Here is a 15,876-nt window from a genome sequence, read left to right as displayed (position 1 = left end):
CTGCATTAACAAGAAAAGAGCAGATTAAGGGAGCAGGGTGAGAGCCGAGTCAGTCACCTGGCTTGTATAGGGGACCCATGCCCATCCTAGACACAGGCACCGCGGGGCAGTTAGCCAAGAGACGCTTCATTGCTCTGCCACCGCGGGGTGCTTCTTACCGGAATAGTGATTCACCAGGTCCTCCAGGCACTGGAAGGTGAGCCTCGGGGAGATGTAATACCAGTTGTTCGGCAGGCGGAAGATGCGGTAATGCTTCACCTGCCTGTGTCTCACCGAGAGGGAATAAAAACCTGTGGGAGATGGAGGATGGGTCAGAGGCGTCCCACAGGGCTCTGCCGGCCATCTGGAGAGCCCACAAGGTGGAGAGACTTCCTCAGCCTTAGGATGCAACAAGAACACCCAGACGTGCACTCCTGCATTTGGAGGAGCGGCCACTAGGACCCCCACCTTCGGGGACTACGCTCCCTCTGCTGAGACCCCACGAGTGTGCTCCTCTCGTGGCCCTGACCCGCTGGCCACACGGATTTTCAAGTGCACCTGCTTAGTCTTTGCTCTGTGAGCTTACCGTGCTGGGTGCTCCCACATCCTTGTCTGGATAGCCACCACGTCCTGGTCCCTACACCCTCTTGGTTATGCCTTACGCTTGGTTTTCTCAGAAATGTGGAGAAAGTGTCAGCTGAGACTTTTTCTGGGTATCCCCAAGAAACATGTCAAATATGCCGTTTTGCCTTAAGTGCCGTAAAGGTAGGGATGCAGTGTGGGCTAGGAAGAGCAGAACTTTGGACAAGCACCTTCCCCTCTCCTAGCCTCGATTTCCCTAATTGGAAAGTGGGAGACTTGGAAGTAGGTCCCTTCTGCTCTGTCCTTTGGGTTCCAGGAGTAAAAAACACTCAACAGACGGTGAGAAGAGTAGGACATTAGCTTTTACTGAGCCTCTTTAGTCTCCACGGGCTGCTCAGGGGCTAAGCTATTTCCCAGTGCTGTCCCCAGATATGTTATAGCTGCAGAAACGAGGCTCAGAGCCCCTGAGCACTATGGCTGGAGGCACGGAGCTCGGGATCGGACCCTCGTCCTGATGGCATTCGACCTTTGCCCCAAGTCTGCCCTCTGAAGCCCGTCATGCATCTTCCTGTTACAGTGACAGGAACAAGAAGTCTGGTGAGCAGCTCAAAGGTGGCAGGTGGAAAATGATCAGAACTTTGCATACCCAAGGGAGCAGAGCCCGCCACCCCCGACCCCACCCCCAGCCCCACCCCGGCCCCACCCTGCCCCCAGCCCCAGGCTTGGCCACAGACCGGACAGCAGCTTTGATTTTAGATCAGCTCTGGCATCTCAAGCTGGGTTTTTCCCTCTCTTGGCCATGCCAGCTTCGAAGTTCTGTCTGAGTCTGGGTCTCCCACCTCTGGGAGGACGTGCCCAGGAAATGTAGCCTTTGCTTTGATCTGGTTTCCGCCTAGCACCTTTGAGCTTTTGTGAGAAAAGTTGTTCTTGAATTTTCTTTACCATAGAGAGATGGCCCCTGCTTCTCCACAGTGGGGCCGTTGCTCATTTAGGTGAAGGGCTCCGGCTCCACACTGCACTGGCCCTCAGTAGGTGTGTGGGAAAGAGTCTCAGGTACATTTTCTCTCCTTTGATACTTGGGCTATGAGAAACAGCCAAGAACCTGAACATATCTTCTGTTTTTCTTAGTCAGCCTGGGAAAGCCCGAGCTGCTGTCTTGCTCCTGTGAGTCCAGGTGCTTACCACATCCCAGGTACTATGCGAAGCCCTTCCGAGCGTCAGTCTCATGTTCTAGGAGAGGGTGCCCGGGCTCAGTGAGACAGGTGTCTTCTCAGTAGTGCAAACAGCCAAAACTAGAACTCAGAGCCCTTGCTCTGGACCATGACACAGAGTCCGGATCTTTGGTTTTCACTGAATTACTTACTGTGTTACATGTCAGAAAGTTGTAATGATAATGCTCGTGGTAAGTATGAGTATCTGTCTGCCTGACCTGATGCTCTACGCGGTCTGAATTCAGTGTAGGGCACAGTGGAAACCAGTGTTGAAGGCCTCCTGCTTAGCGAGAACTCCATAAACATGGTCATGTTTGCATGGCTCCCCAGATGAGCACACTGCCCTCGGAGCAGCAGACGACCTGCCCAAGGCACAGAGCTTAAGAGCATGGGCCAGGCTGACTCGGCCCAGTGCTGCCGACACCTGCTGTTGGCTTTGCTTCCCAGTTGATGGGACATTTCCCAGCAGGAACCTGCGGGGCTCATTGAGTCCTGTCGTGGCTGTGCCCTGCCAGATCCCTTCTCCCTGGCTCTGGGTCTCTAGCTTCCAAGCTGGCCTCTCTGGAGGTGTGGAGGCTATAGGGAGCTTACCAGATTGGATGGGTTTGCACGTGTGGGAGGAGGCAGAATGAGCCCTGTCGTGAGTCAGCCCCAAACCTCCCTGCTCCTCTCAGCCCTGGCACGGAAAGGCGAGTCGGAGGCCACTCACCTTTCTTCGTCTCACTCTCTCGGATCATGAAGGAGCCCATCTTCGTGTCTGGCAGCTGGAGCAGCTCCTCTGCCTTGTCTCTGCCCAGCCCTTCAAACAGCCAGCTGGGAAGGAGAAGGGAGGCATGAGTATCCTGGGCACACCCTCCCCCAACCAGGCGGGCGGCACTGAGATTCAGAACAAGGTCCAGTTCGTATAAAACTGTTGGGATTAAAAGGAGGGGGCGATTGGTCTTTCCTTCCTCCCTTCCTTCCTTGTTTCATTCCTTCTTTAAATCTATCAGATAAAATTCCCGAGTGCCTACTGCATGAGGCCACAAAGATGCGCAAAACATCTTTCTCATCTTGCTCTCCAATGCCAGCCGACCGTGACCGTTCTGTATTAATGACGTAGACGCATTCTAAACCACGATAAGGTGCCTGTTTGGCATTTTGTTCAAGGTCTCTGCCTTGTATTCTAGCCACCCCACGGCTCCCTCACCACCCCACGAAGACAGTGACTATGTCTGTCTGTTCGTCTTTGTGTCCACAGGATCGAGCCTGGTGTGTATTTGTGAATGACTAAATGGGCATAAGAAAGACAGGGTGATGCATAATTCCACCAACCTAACAAGCCCCGCTTTGCATCCATTATATTTCCCTCCTGTCTTCTCTTGTTCAGCGTATTTTAAACAAAGTTGCATGGCACGATGCATTGACATGTGTTTCTTCCTTTTTTTTTTCACTTAACCATAAAAAAAAAAAACAGTTGTAATACTGTAGTCCAGCTTTCCAACAGAACGTACACCTTCCATATGACAGCCAACACTCTTGAATATGCCTTTGAAAGCAGCTCTGTGCACAAAGGAATCTATGTTCTAAGGAAATGGGCACTTTCTCATTTTGCAAAGCAGTCCCCAGCCAGATCCCAGCGTGGAAGAAAATGCTTTGTTAGCACTTGGCTGGGGTGTACTCAGAAGCAATTATACCTCTTTTTAAACAGTCTCTGTATTTTAGGGGGTGAACCTTGGCTTCTAATCCATGGGTCTGAACTAGTGCGCACCGCGACAAATACTAATGCTTCGTCCCATCGCATCCTTCCGCATCCCCCAAGGCACGTAAGCGAGTCCTTCTGGCACTGTGGCTGTGAGACAGTGATAAGACCACAGATTTATAATCAGATACCGTTTATTTATTTACTGGCCTCCAAGAGCACTTTTGTTATTAAGATCGTGATTCGGCCTAATATTTTAACTACCCTCTTAGTTCTGCACAACATCTGCATATTAATTATCCTAGTGTCTGCGACAAATTTTCATTCTCCCCCATCCTTCTAGGAAATTCCACTCATAAACACGAATTCAAGAAAAAACAATAGAGACAGCCAGGCATGAATACGCATTACAAATATCATGCATATTGTGGGCATTGAAGTCGGATCCTCACAGTCACCCCCTAAGACAGGTAGTCTTGTCTCCCTTTCACTGATGAGGATACTGAGGGTCAGAGTGAATAAGTAATGTTCTCAAGTTACAGCATGTCAGCCACTGGTCAAGTTAGACTTGCGGAGCGTTTTTCTTGGACCTCGAATTCCATAGCTGTTCTCCGGCACCGCCTCTCTTCCTGGTCGGTATTTGAAAGATACCTACTAGACTGGAAGCTTCGATGGGCTGTGATTACATCCTACTCCTCCAGGCTCCCCACCACCGAGCCCTGGCCAGCACGCAGCCCCACGCCTTCAACATGAAAGCGTTGATGCGTGTTTGCTCAATGAGTGCATGGGTCGGTGACACGCAGCTGACTTGGAAGAGTTATGTGACCGACACATCTTTCCGACCACGGCTGTCACAGCCGCTCTTGTCCAACCACCTCTGTTTCCCTTCATCGTCTTTGGCTCAGAAATGGCTTTTGGTATTCATGATCACAATCCGTGACATTGTAATTAAATGCAGAGAGCTACGTTCTGCAAAATAAGCAGGCAGTTATCTCTGTGTCAGCAGGTGTGAGTGTGTAAAGAGGTTATTTCTAGAACCCTCCAAATAAAAAAGTAATGCTTTACTTTCTTCCTTCTTTTATGCCGAGGTCTGGCCTTGGCAAACCCCCTCATGGGGGGCTCCTACCACGGAGCTCAAGGAGCCAAGCTATGTGTATTCCGGCGCGGAGTACTGGTCTCCAAGGCACCCCCAGTCTGCACACCCTCAGAGGAAGGCAGTGTGCTTGTCTACTCCTCCGCCATGCCTTGTTCTTTCAATTTTCTCTTTTTCTGCCTGACTTCTCCATTTGTCAAGTTGGGTCCTTAAGTGTTTGGGGCAGTCAGTGTTCTCTGTGTTCTGGATAGGATTTGATAAGAATCTGGCTAAGATGTTCCGAGCGCTTACTCTAATGCCAGGCATCGTTCCAAGAACTATTCATGTGTCACCTCATCTCCTCGTCCTCACAGCCCTGTACTTTGGTCTTACTATCTATCATCGTCCCTGTCGTTCTGTATTGTGAACTCTGCCTGACAGATGAAGAAAGGAAGCCGAGACAGAGCTGTTGAGGAACTCGCCCACTGCCGCACGGCCTGCAGGGGACAGAGGCAAGATTGCAACCGAGACAGGCTCACTTTTAGCAGCTGTGCCCCTTTAATCACAGCTGACGACTGCTTATTGCTACTTGCCAGGAACGCAGCATTGGACGGGAAAGGTCCAGCTCTCTTATCTTACTGATGGGGAAACCAAGTCTCAGATAGGGCAAGGGTTCCTTATGGACTGAGTGAAAGAGCGACTGTCTTGAAAGTTCCTTCCCACGGTGCCATGCTGGGATCCCTCTGTGTGTGCTCACGTGTCGGTAGCATCAATATCATACTTCATAGGTGCCATTTCAGAAGTGTACTCACCCGTGGTAAACTCTGGCCACACATATTCCAGGGATGTAACTCTCTCGGCCAGTGCTAAGGGAAATGGCTTTCCACCAGCCCCCTTCGCTGGAAGAACAAGAGCAGATACGGAGGGTGGATGGGTGAGGGGCAAACAGAACCCATGCACAGAACAATCAGATTTGACCCGGGGCACAAAGGGCTGTTTCTTTTTCAAACCCACCATTGGCCACATTTCCCCGTATAAAACTACAGTTTTTAAGTATAGTTCTCATTCCAAGATAACCAGGAACCCTTCCCATGTTGCTGGCACTGGCCATCTTTTGGGGATCCACAGAGAATGTGACAGAATTGGAGAGTTTTTAAAACCAAGTGTTTACTGTGCAAAATTGCACCCGGCAATATAACCAAGGTAGTTTTTCTGCATCAATGAGAATCTAAACAAAAGGGGCTGAGAGCCCCTTGTTTGTTCTAGAGCCCATTTTGGGTCATAGAGAGATGGCGGATGGAAGGCAATACTTTGTTTGTCCTCAGAAGCTTCCGCAAACCCCTGCGTCCTCCTGCCTGAGCTGCCACCACATTGGTCTGTAACATCAACACTGTGCGGGTCGAAGATGAGACTGGCATGAAAAGCAGAATTTGGACCATAAAGGGTCTTAAAAGCCAAGTTAAGGAATTTAAATTTAACCCACCAGGCAATGGGGAGCCACTGAAGACTTTAGACCACTGGTAGTATTAAGATTTAAGCCTAGGATCTGTTGTATGGATCAAATTTCTTACCTGACAATAGGACCAGAGCCCGAGTGGCCTTGGACAACTATAGCTAAAATCTAATGATTCCTGCTCAATTCAAGTTCACCCTTTTAAAGGACCGTGAAACATTTGGAAAGGGACTCACTCAGAAATCACTCGTAGTTTCTCCCCTCGACGGAATATGGGGGGGCTGATGTCAGGAGATGGGTAATCACTCAGCACAGCCAGGAAGTCACTGTCCAGTCCTGGGGAAACAAAAGCAAGGCATGTTCTATTTCACAGGGAACTGAAAGGCAACTGACCCCAGGGACAGGAGGGTCATGATCAGTCCCTCTCACGGACTTCTTAGCTGGAGACACATGACTTGCTTTAGCACAGCGGTTTACAGCAGACCCTGCTCTGCTCAGGGTGGTGACACAGGAACCCCAAGGTCGGTGAGCTTCTTCGATTTGAAGCCCGCCTTGGCCCTGACATTCTCCGCTGAGAAGTGGGGATCCTGAGGTCCTTGAGCTGAAGTCACAAGATCTGGCTTCGAGGTTTGCCTCTGTGTCTACTGATCCCTGTAATCTAGGGCAAGTCCCCAAATGTCTTGTAGCCTCAACTTCCCCATCTTTAAAGTGGGGATAACACTACCCCACTGCAGGGTCCATATGGAGATGAGATGAATGTATGCTGCAGTGCCCTATGAATGATAAGGGGCCATAAAAACATCTTTTATTATTACTCTCCTTGGGGTTGTGAGTCCCCATCTGTCGCATACTGGGATCGGGGGTATCATGGTTGGGCTACATGAGTTCTGAGACCGCACCAGGACTCAAAGACTGTAACTCTGAAACTCCACAGAGCACTTCCTCCTTGTAGAATATGAGGCCGCGCACTGTGGGTCTTTTCAGTAGGGACTTTGGGGTGGAAGTAGGAGAAAAAGGAACTACTTTTCATCATATGTACATTGAAAGGAATTCTGGTGACGTTTGGGGGAAAAAAAAGCCTACTGTCCGGTTTGTGTGAGTGCAGCTTACTGTCAGCTGGAGAAGGAGTGATCACATGCGAATTCACTTTTTGGCACGAAGCAAAATCCTGTTTTATATGGCCTTAGCAGTTTGCTGGAATTCAAGTACATTAGATGCAGGGTAATATTGGGGTATAGTTTTGGGGAAATAATGTACCTTATGAGTGGGCCAATTCCATATCTGTTTGCTACGACGTTGGGTTTACCCTCTATCTGCTGACTGGGCATCTGCACTCAGAATTCTGCGTGACTTTCCATGTATTCATTCACTCAGCACGTGCTCCCTGAGCACCTACACTGGGCCAAGCATGGTGAACAGAGCAAGCCAAGTCTCTGTGCTCCAACAGAACTCACATTCTAGAGAATCCATAAATAATCATAGGAGGGGTCATCACCTGCCCTCTTCACCCCAGGAAAACCAGGAGAAATCCCAGCACTTGGGTATGGCAGGCTTGCTGGCCCAAACTGGCCACTTTTGGGATCCAGACACCTCCATGCTGGGACTTCTAGACCCCACCCCCTTACAACTCCTATATCTAGGACTCTGTGACTCACCAGTGCCCAGACAGAGGAAACCCAAAGACAGCTTTAGTAGTAGCATGCATCAGAATGAATCAGAAGCCACTTGTCACCATGGAACAGCACGTTCAGAGATGTTCTTCATTTGGGGAAGATGAGCCACAGACAATAAAGCAGATAAAAGCAAGTATTGTCAGGCATGAAATGGAAACCAAAAGTGATTTGTGCTGGCTGCAGTCACTGAAAGGAGTCAGGCCTGGTCACAACTGGCCCAGTGGTGCTTCCCTGGAGCCTGCAGGGACACCTCCCTCCCATTCTGCGTTGCTGGATTAAAAACAAACAAATAAAAAAAGATTTTTTCCTCCTGTAGCCCAGACCCCAGCCCAACAGTAGGAGGCAGCGCTGCCACTGGGCTAGAAGCCAGCAGTCCGGAGTTCTGATAAAGGGTGTATCCAGATTTTGTGAGGCATGAAGCTCATGCAAATTTGGAACTCCTCTTTAAGAAAAAGAACAAAAAAGAAATTGCAAATACAAAACTGGGTACCGTCCCTAGGAAGCTGTGGTGCCCATGAGGGGGGAGAGAGGGTGTTCACACAGAGGATTTGGTCAGCTTCCCAGTAAAGTGGCCCCGATTCTGAGTTTGACTTTGCGCTCTGAGTGCGCTGCATCCTGCCCCTCTGGGGCCTGCATTAATGTGGAAAACGAGGGGTTGGAAGACACTTTTGTGATGGAAATCTGGGCTAATGGCCCCAAATATGAAGAAGCCGCTTATTAATACGGTCTCCACTGCTCAAGAACAATGTGACAAGCCGTCGTGTTTTCAATTTGCCAGGATGCCCCATCTTTAGAGCCCATGGACAGGCTGCTCCCTCTACCAGGATAGCTCCTGCTCCCCCCTTTCTCATCCCTCCCATCCCTCTGGGAGGTTTGCCTGATGCTCCTGCTTTATGCTCCCCCTGGGGCTCTCGGCTTTTCCTTTGAGGCGATTACCCAGGTTGTATTCTGGAGTTTGCAAGATGTGGGGAGAATGAGTGTGAACTCCACTAGGAGTTGTCCTCCAGCCCTCCTCCTGCACCTGCTTTCCCATTTCAGATGCTCAGGGCAGATTTGTGGAATGAAACCAGGGAGACATCTCTGTGCTACTGGGCTCCTCCTGTCGGGCTGCCTAAAGCTGTCCAAGGGAAGGAAACCTGATCTGTGGTAGCAGCATGGTGGGTGGTCTTCACAGAACCAGCTCCTTGTGAAAAACAAGGCTGGAGGAGAGGCTCAGCTCTCTGCAGCCATCACAGAACCTTGAAATCGACCTGCTATCTAGGTGGCGGTTGGGGCTTTGATGTCTTATTCACCATGAAGACTCAGAAACAGAGCAACTGCTTTTCCTTACTTTAAAAACAGAAACAAAAACACGATCCCATTATCAAAACAATTGTCTCAATAGTGGAAAGAGGCTTCAGGGGCTGGAGAGTTTCAATTTCACAATAACAGCGTAGAGCTTCCTGTGGAATTTCCATAATAGTGATGTTTTTATAGCTATAAAACACTTCCATGTCACCGAGAAAGCCTCACAGCGGGGCTTTTGCTTAAAAAGGATGGCCTTGGTGTGGTCCTTTGCAAAGAATTCCAGGCCCACCCCTGCACTGGTCTCCTGGGCCCCTAGGGTAGAGTACACGCAAAGCAGGAAAGTCAGGTTCACTCATGGAGCTCAAGCACCCTGTCAGGTCCTCCTGGAACCCCAGGTTCTGGGGAAGGCTGAGAATTTAATCAGATAAGTGATGTTCTCGGGGAGAGGCACGGAGGGGATTATCACGGATTTAAGATAAGGAAACAAAGCGGGTGAAGAAGTGTGCCGTGCACAGGTGAGAAATCCAGAGAGGATTTTCAGAAGAGAGAATGGGCTTTGGAATCAATCAGATCTGGCTTCAATTCTACCTTCACCACTTAATTGTTCTGCGATTTGGGGAAAAATTTATTTTTAACCAATCTGAGCTCGATTTCTTCATGTATAAGAATGAGAAATATCGAAACCTACCCTGTACAATTGGGGTTGGATTCATGATGCCGCGTGTGTACAGAACTCCTCCTGGGTTCTGTAAATATGCTAATACCATATTTATGGGATGGGTGGGATTAGGGTTCATAGCCCAAATCCAATTTCAGCCATCGGTGTTCTAAATTTTGAAAAACATCTGGATGTGTAAATTTGAAAATATTCTGTTCTAAATACAAACTCCGTTTGGGGGAGAACAAAAGATGGAATCTGGAAGACCAAATATTTACCAATGGCTCAACCTGAAAATGTGTCGTATTGAACAAACTGTCCAAAAGTATAAAATGGGAAATGAATCCAAAAAAGGAAGGAGACCCTGGCAGAATTTATTAGCCACAGATATTACTTGGTCAAAGGAGAACAGGCCTTTTTAAGCATTATTATTCTTCATAGAATCATTACCATTCCTTTTTAAATGCTAAAGACCTTTCAGTAGATTCATTTATAACTCCAGGAAAACCAGCCTTTCAGGACTCCCAGTGCTCCACAACACCCTCGGGAGTGTACAATCTTATTTAAAAAATGAAGAAACAAAGGCTGGGAGAGTTTTCAGTAACTGCAGTGAGAGCATGAGGGTTGTTAAGCTCCCGGTCATGTCCCTAGGCCACAGAGTTCTCCATGGTGTGTAATTACCAGGCTCTCCCTGATGGGTTAACACTTGCTACTTGACAGGTTGGGACAAAGGCTGACTCCAGATGAGGTTTCCAAGCTGGCAGCAGTAGCTGAGTGCAGTTGGTTGGCAAGGAGCTGAACAACCCAGGGCTTTCAGCTTCTGGTTCTGTACTCCCTTGAATCATGCCCAAATCCATGGCCTCCAGAGGGCCAAAGCAGGCCTTGCTTTGAGTGTCTTTTATAGGAAATATATACACACAATGAACCAATCAGAGAGGGCTGGTCGGACTGGCCTGATAGGAGATCTACCAAGTTCTGTTGATCCCCACGAACCACAAATTGTACCTGTGGGTCCCCTATGGTGGGTTGAAAAGTGAGACACAGCTGTCCACAGGTTCTGTCCTGTCCCACGACTTGGCTGCCCCATCTCTGAGATGGGGTAAATTGGGACCGAATAGGTCCCAAGGCTCTCACAGGGCACAGTGAGGTGGAGAGACCAGCTCAGGAGCACAGAGTAGCAAGCCGAAGGCCCAGTCTCAAAACCCAGTCGGTCACCTAGCAGCAGAGGGGCAACCTCTAACCCCAGCCACCTGCTCTCCTCATGCTGCTGAACACCCACCCGCACTACTACTTACTTACTTAACCGTGTCTTTATGTTAATTTGCTTTAAAAAATATATATATCTTTAGCTTCATTCTAGGCACCATGAAATCATGGTTTGAGGGACGAGGTGTGTTTTGTATGGTCTCCATCACAGAAGTTGTACGTTCAGTGTAAAGAGATGAATGATCGCGTTCTGCCTAGAACCGTCTTAGTGGGATAAGTAAGACCCAGGTGGGAAAGGTGGACCTAGTCAGAGACCGGAGGCACGTTCCCCTGCAGGGCCCCGGACTGTCTGGGACAGCGATCACTTCCTGCAGGTGCCGGAGGACGGAGGGTGGATTTGTGTAGAGCACTCGTCTGGCACGTTAGACGCAGAGTCACTCTAGTCATCCCCTCGTACAAGTGAGACCAGAGGGGCACAACGGAGACAAAGTGACTTCTCTCATTTCTCACTGGGTGTTAGGACTAAAAGCTGGGTCTGGGATGCGACCTTTCGGCTTAAGCCAGGGGGCTTATAAGGAATTCCACGGGCTGTTCCCCTCGACCCTCATTGAATTCTGATGAGTAGACCTGGGGTGGGGCCCCGCGATCTGCGTTTTGGACAACTTTCAGAGGCTCTGATGCAGGTGGTCTGAGAGTCATTCAGGGAGAAGTGCAGGCGGGGTCTGAGACCTCCCTGCCCCCTTCCTCCTCCTCAGAGCCCCTCCCATCTCTTCTCTCCATGGGCAGCCCCCTAGGTGCTATGTAAATGCCAGCTTAGCATGATCCCCGCTTGCACAGAGGGGGTCTGAGCAGTGTCTGGGCTCGAATTACAACCTAGAGATCTCGTTTTAGGACGGTGATAAAAGCTGAGGAGTGGAAAAAAAAAAAAAAAAAAGAACAAGGTAAGGTGGGGGGGGGAATTATACCTTCAGATTGTCTTTAAGGTAGACATATGTCATTTCCGAGCTACATGGGAGTTCCCTAGGTCGTAGTCAATTCTGTACTGTGTCTGGCTCAGAGCAAGAGTTTGAAATAAGGATAGAATTGTAGAGAAAATGAGTTACTTGGGATGATTGGGAAGCAGGTCACGGAACCTCTAATTCGACTGCATTAAAACTTTTTTGGGGGGGATGGGCATTTAGACAGAGCCTAGTGCAATTGGGTGACCTTCCCAGTGGAGTTTAAAAAAGTGATTCCCCCCGCATTTAATAAGTAGTTACTTTGTGCTATCATTGCTGTGAGAAGGGAATTGTCCATTTGAGAGCTGAGCCCTACCCATCTTTTGGGAGGCCAAGTGACCTACCCCAGGTCAAATGACTTCTAGGGGCAAGACTCGAAGCTCAGCAAGGTCGTTTGTCTCTGAGACCTGCCCCATTCCCATCAAGTTCTCCTACCTCTGTGGGTTTTGTGATTTTAGTCTCCAGGAACTAGAGCAATCAGGAATGTTCTAGAAGGCTTCATTTAGGAGCCAATGGATGGACAAAGCTGCATTCCAGGGCATACACCGTCCCCGCCTGGGGGACAATACACTCCTAAAAGCTTGGAAAATGTGTCTGTCTACAGTACAGGCGGGCCTCTGCCGATTCCTGTGTGGGGCCTGGGGCTTTTGATGACTTGAATTCTCCGCCACTCAGCCTAACGTCAGAGGAAGCTCCACTTGTATGGGGCCAAGAACGCTCAGCTCCCCGCACTACTTCCTGACCTATTGAGTAAGCATGAGTGTTAGTTGAGTAGGTGCTTATTCCAGAAAAACCCAAAACCCCTGCGGAGATTGCCTAGAGACTAATTAATGTAGCAGCCACTGCAACGACTTTCCTCTCCTTCCTTCCAGTGGTTGGCAGGAAAAAAAAAACAAAAAACAAAAAAACAAAAAAAAAGAGGAAATTGGGTTAGGACTAATCACAAGGGAAACTTTTCAGGGGTGGAGGTTGGAAAAGGGCCGCTGCTCGTGCTTGATGTGGTTGCCTGGACCGCACACTGGGTCCGACCTGGGGAATTCTCCTCACCGGGGGGTGGAGGGCCGGGGAGACCCCTCTACCTCCTTTCTCGAGGTTGCCTCCCACCACCCACGCAGTGGAAAAAGAGAAACTTATTTCAAGAGAATTTGCATTCAAAAACTAAAGGCAAATGAGCGAGCCCTTAGAGACCCATGTTTTCATGGGGTTTGCTCAAGCATGCCCCCTCCCCTCCACCACTGGTGCGAAGACCACAGTACAAAATGGCCAGGGCGGGTGGGTGGGCGCATGCGGACGTACGTGCCTCCCGAGCAGACATGGGCCCAGGGTGCTTTCGACAAGAAGCCCTGACCCGAAGGGGAAGGGGTTCCAACCTCTGTCCTGGAGGGAGAGAGTTCTTTTGTCTTTTCCTCTTAGGCTTAAGGAGGGGCATTGGAACAGATAAAGGCTAGAGTGGCCCTGCCTTGGGCACTGGAGAGGAGGGTTGGCTTGCAGGGTCTCTGCAGGCTCACCTGGGAGCCTCGGAGGTATCAGGAGACCCTGTGTAACTTGGTATCTCTGTTCTGGAAGCAATGAGAAGGAATGAGTAAGTAGAGACAGGGTGCCTGGCACTGTCCTCTCTCAGCAGGCAGGACAGCGGACATCTGTGCATGGAAACTGTGCAGGGTGTGGGGCTGTGGGAGGCCCAGGGGACTCAGGGCATTAGCAGAGGGGGCCAAGCACCAGCACTGTGACCTCAGATAGGAGGTGGGAATGTCCCAAGGGGACTCACCCTGGGGACACAGATGGATTACCTGACCTTCTGATCATCCCTTTCCCAAGACCCTCAAGGACCCACAGAGAGCGCACCGCCACCCCACCCAGAGTAAAAGGGGCTTTATTCTCTGCCTTTGCCTTCTGCTTGCCAATGTCCCCTTCGGGCTCCCTGGACAGTCTCTGAAAGGCTCCTGGGCTTCAGGGGTCTGCCTCCACCTAGCAGCACCGCGGGAAGCTGATTTCTGTCATCACCGCCTAACCCGTGGCCTTGTACCCTCCCCCTAGGATGGCTGGCCCTATGATCCTACCAGTGGGACCCAGGATTCCTTTCTTTTCAGGAAGAGTTCCTCGAGCTAGTGTCTAGCTTCATCCAGCTGCACTGCAAACGCTTCTGCAGAGATGTGATCATAGTAAACCCACTGTCATATTCTATCGCGGCTGGCTGGCGGGGTGTGGTACGCAAGAACCAGGGGTTCAGAATCAGCCCGGCAGGGGTTAGAAATCTGAATCTTCCCATAGCAAATCACACTGCCTTCATGAGCCTCAGTTTCCCCACCTGCCAAATAAAGGTGGAGCAAGAGGTTCTCGGAGTTCCACCCCACAATGCCAGCAGCCGCTCAGGGCACCGCTGCTCTGTCTTTTTTAACACGCAGTCATGAAACGTTCACCACAAGCCAGGCGAGAGAGGAGGCATCTCTGCACCCCGAGCCGTTTCAGCAGCTGTCAGCACCCGGTCACTGGGTCTTGGCCATGGCTCCCGAGCGGTGGAATCAAGCATCACACCCAAGATCCAAGAAGCCAGACTTACCATCTGGGCTGGGCACGGGCCTTTCTGGAGGTGCTGGGGTGGATCGCATGCTGTTGCCCATCGCTCTGTCTCCCTGGGCTGTCGAAGATGCTCGAAGCCTACGGCACAGGGGATACACACAGCAAGTCAGCCACGCGCCGACCCCTCTGGGTGAAGAATGACCCAGTTTAGAGTACATCGTGTATCATTTTTCAGCAGCTCACTTCTCGAGGGACGGGTGTTTTCATGTGAAGTTGAGATTCGTGAATGTTGGTTACATTTGCTCAGCCCTGGGTCTTTTATCAAGGGAATGACAGAGAAAACCACAGAGAGGGAAGTTACGAGCAAATGCTGTTGGTGGCAGAAGTTTCCATTCCTCCGTACCCCGGCTGGCGGAAAGCAGCCAGCGGTGCCTCATGGGCAAGGCGAGGGGTGTTTCAGAGGGGCCGCAGCTCCTCCCCACCCCACTCAGGACCCCATCCCAACCCCCATGCATGGAAAGTTGGGAGCACCTGAACCCCAAGGAGATGTCAGCTTGGCAGCCAGAGGGGGCTGAGCCGAGGGTACTTTCTGTCTCGACTTTCTCCTGTGAGCGTTTCTTCACATGCTCTGACCCACGGTGAAGCGGGGAAACTCCATACCAACGCTGCGTGCTTACGGCGCGCCCCACTTGCACATCCGCTGGGATTTCTGATTATTGTCTAGCCCCTGCCTCCTTCACCCCATTTCGCGGTAAAGGCAATGGAGTCCCCAGGAGGGTAAGCTCTCGTCTAAGGTCACGCAGCATGGATTTGAACAGCTGCTGCTGAGCCTCCGGTTTGTTCCATACTGGTCTGCGTGTCCAAGGGTGGTGACCTTGGGCACGTTACTGACCTCTGCCTGCCTGTGGCAGGGGGTTGTGGCTGCAGAATTAACAGTTAAAGCACAAAAAGCACTGAGAACATGGCCTGGCCTAAAATCCTTGTTAATGATTGCAACTTATAGTGTATTTTCAGATTGTCTGTAATGATAAACATTCAAATTCTGGGCCCTCATGTGAGCATTTTAGAAGGGAGCATAGATAATTACAGAAAACGTATCTTCCTGGGATCCTTGAAGCACAGAGAACAAGGCCCCACCCACAGAGCCCTTTCTGTTGGGCGGGGGGTGAGGAGGAGCGTGGAAGGGCAGGGTCCACCAGCCCCTGTCTCCGCCAACTGAAAACTTACACCCCCTCTTTCTTTGTCTACAGTATAGGGTGGAGAACTGAGTAACTTGAAAGGGTCCACAAGTTGGCCAACCCTACCCCCACCCTGGTCTTAAATCCTTCCTCTATGCACTGCATAATCGGATTCTGGAGATCTGTGCTCCCAGTAAGGCCCTCCAGAGACTGAGGAAGGTCTGTATCACTCCCTAATTTACCAAGGAGGAGGCGGAGTGGTGGGATCCTTCCTGTACTAGGAAACGAGAAAAGCCAAACTTCGTTTTGCTGGAAAGTTAATATATTTTAAATATCTACATAAAGAGTTCATTTAGAATCATGCTCTTCCTAAGATAA

At 50.2% G+C, this 15,876-nt stretch overlaps 2 protein-coding genes across 3 annotated transcripts in view; one reads left to right on the top strand and one right to left on the bottom strand.

Moving 5' to 3' along the window:
* The window catches only part of TG (thyroglobulin), a 235,908-nt gene that overhangs the window by 152,419 nt on the left and 67,613 nt on the right, over positions 1-15,876 (top strand). The gene's annotated exons all lie outside the window — the stretch shown is intronic.
* The window catches only part of SLA (Src like adaptor), an 81,688-nt gene that overhangs the window by 6,592 nt on the left and 59,220 nt on the right, over positions 1-15,876 (bottom strand). Inside the window, exons 4-8 of one of the 2 annotated variants that reach the window (XM_059165572.1) lie at positions 14,361-14,458; positions 6,215-6,314; positions 5,338-5,424; positions 2,482-2,585; positions 159-290 (exon numbers count right to left, since the gene is read on the bottom strand). In XM_059165572.1, coding sequence (XP_059021555.1) covers positions 159-290; positions 2,482-2,585; positions 5,338-5,424; positions 6,215-6,314; positions 14,361-14,421 — 484 coding nt within the window. In that variant the 5' untranslated portion in view covers positions 14,422-14,458. Of the gene's footprint in view, positions 1-158; positions 291-2,481; positions 2,586-5,337; positions 5,425-6,214; positions 6,315-14,360; positions 14,627-15,876 lie in introns of those variants that run through there. The other variant, XM_059165571.1, reaches the window with a different exon arrangement.

The sequence above is a fragment of the Mustela lutreola genome, chromosome 3, assembly GCF_030435805.1.
Source record: "Mustela lutreola isolate mMusLut2 chromosome 3, mMusLut2.pri, whole genome shotgun sequence".
In the NCBI taxonomy this organism is placed as follows: Eukaryota; Metazoa; Chordata; class Mammalia; order Carnivora; family Mustelidae; genus Mustela; species Mustela lutreola.
This window is presented reverse-complemented; position numbering and strand designations above follow the sequence as displayed.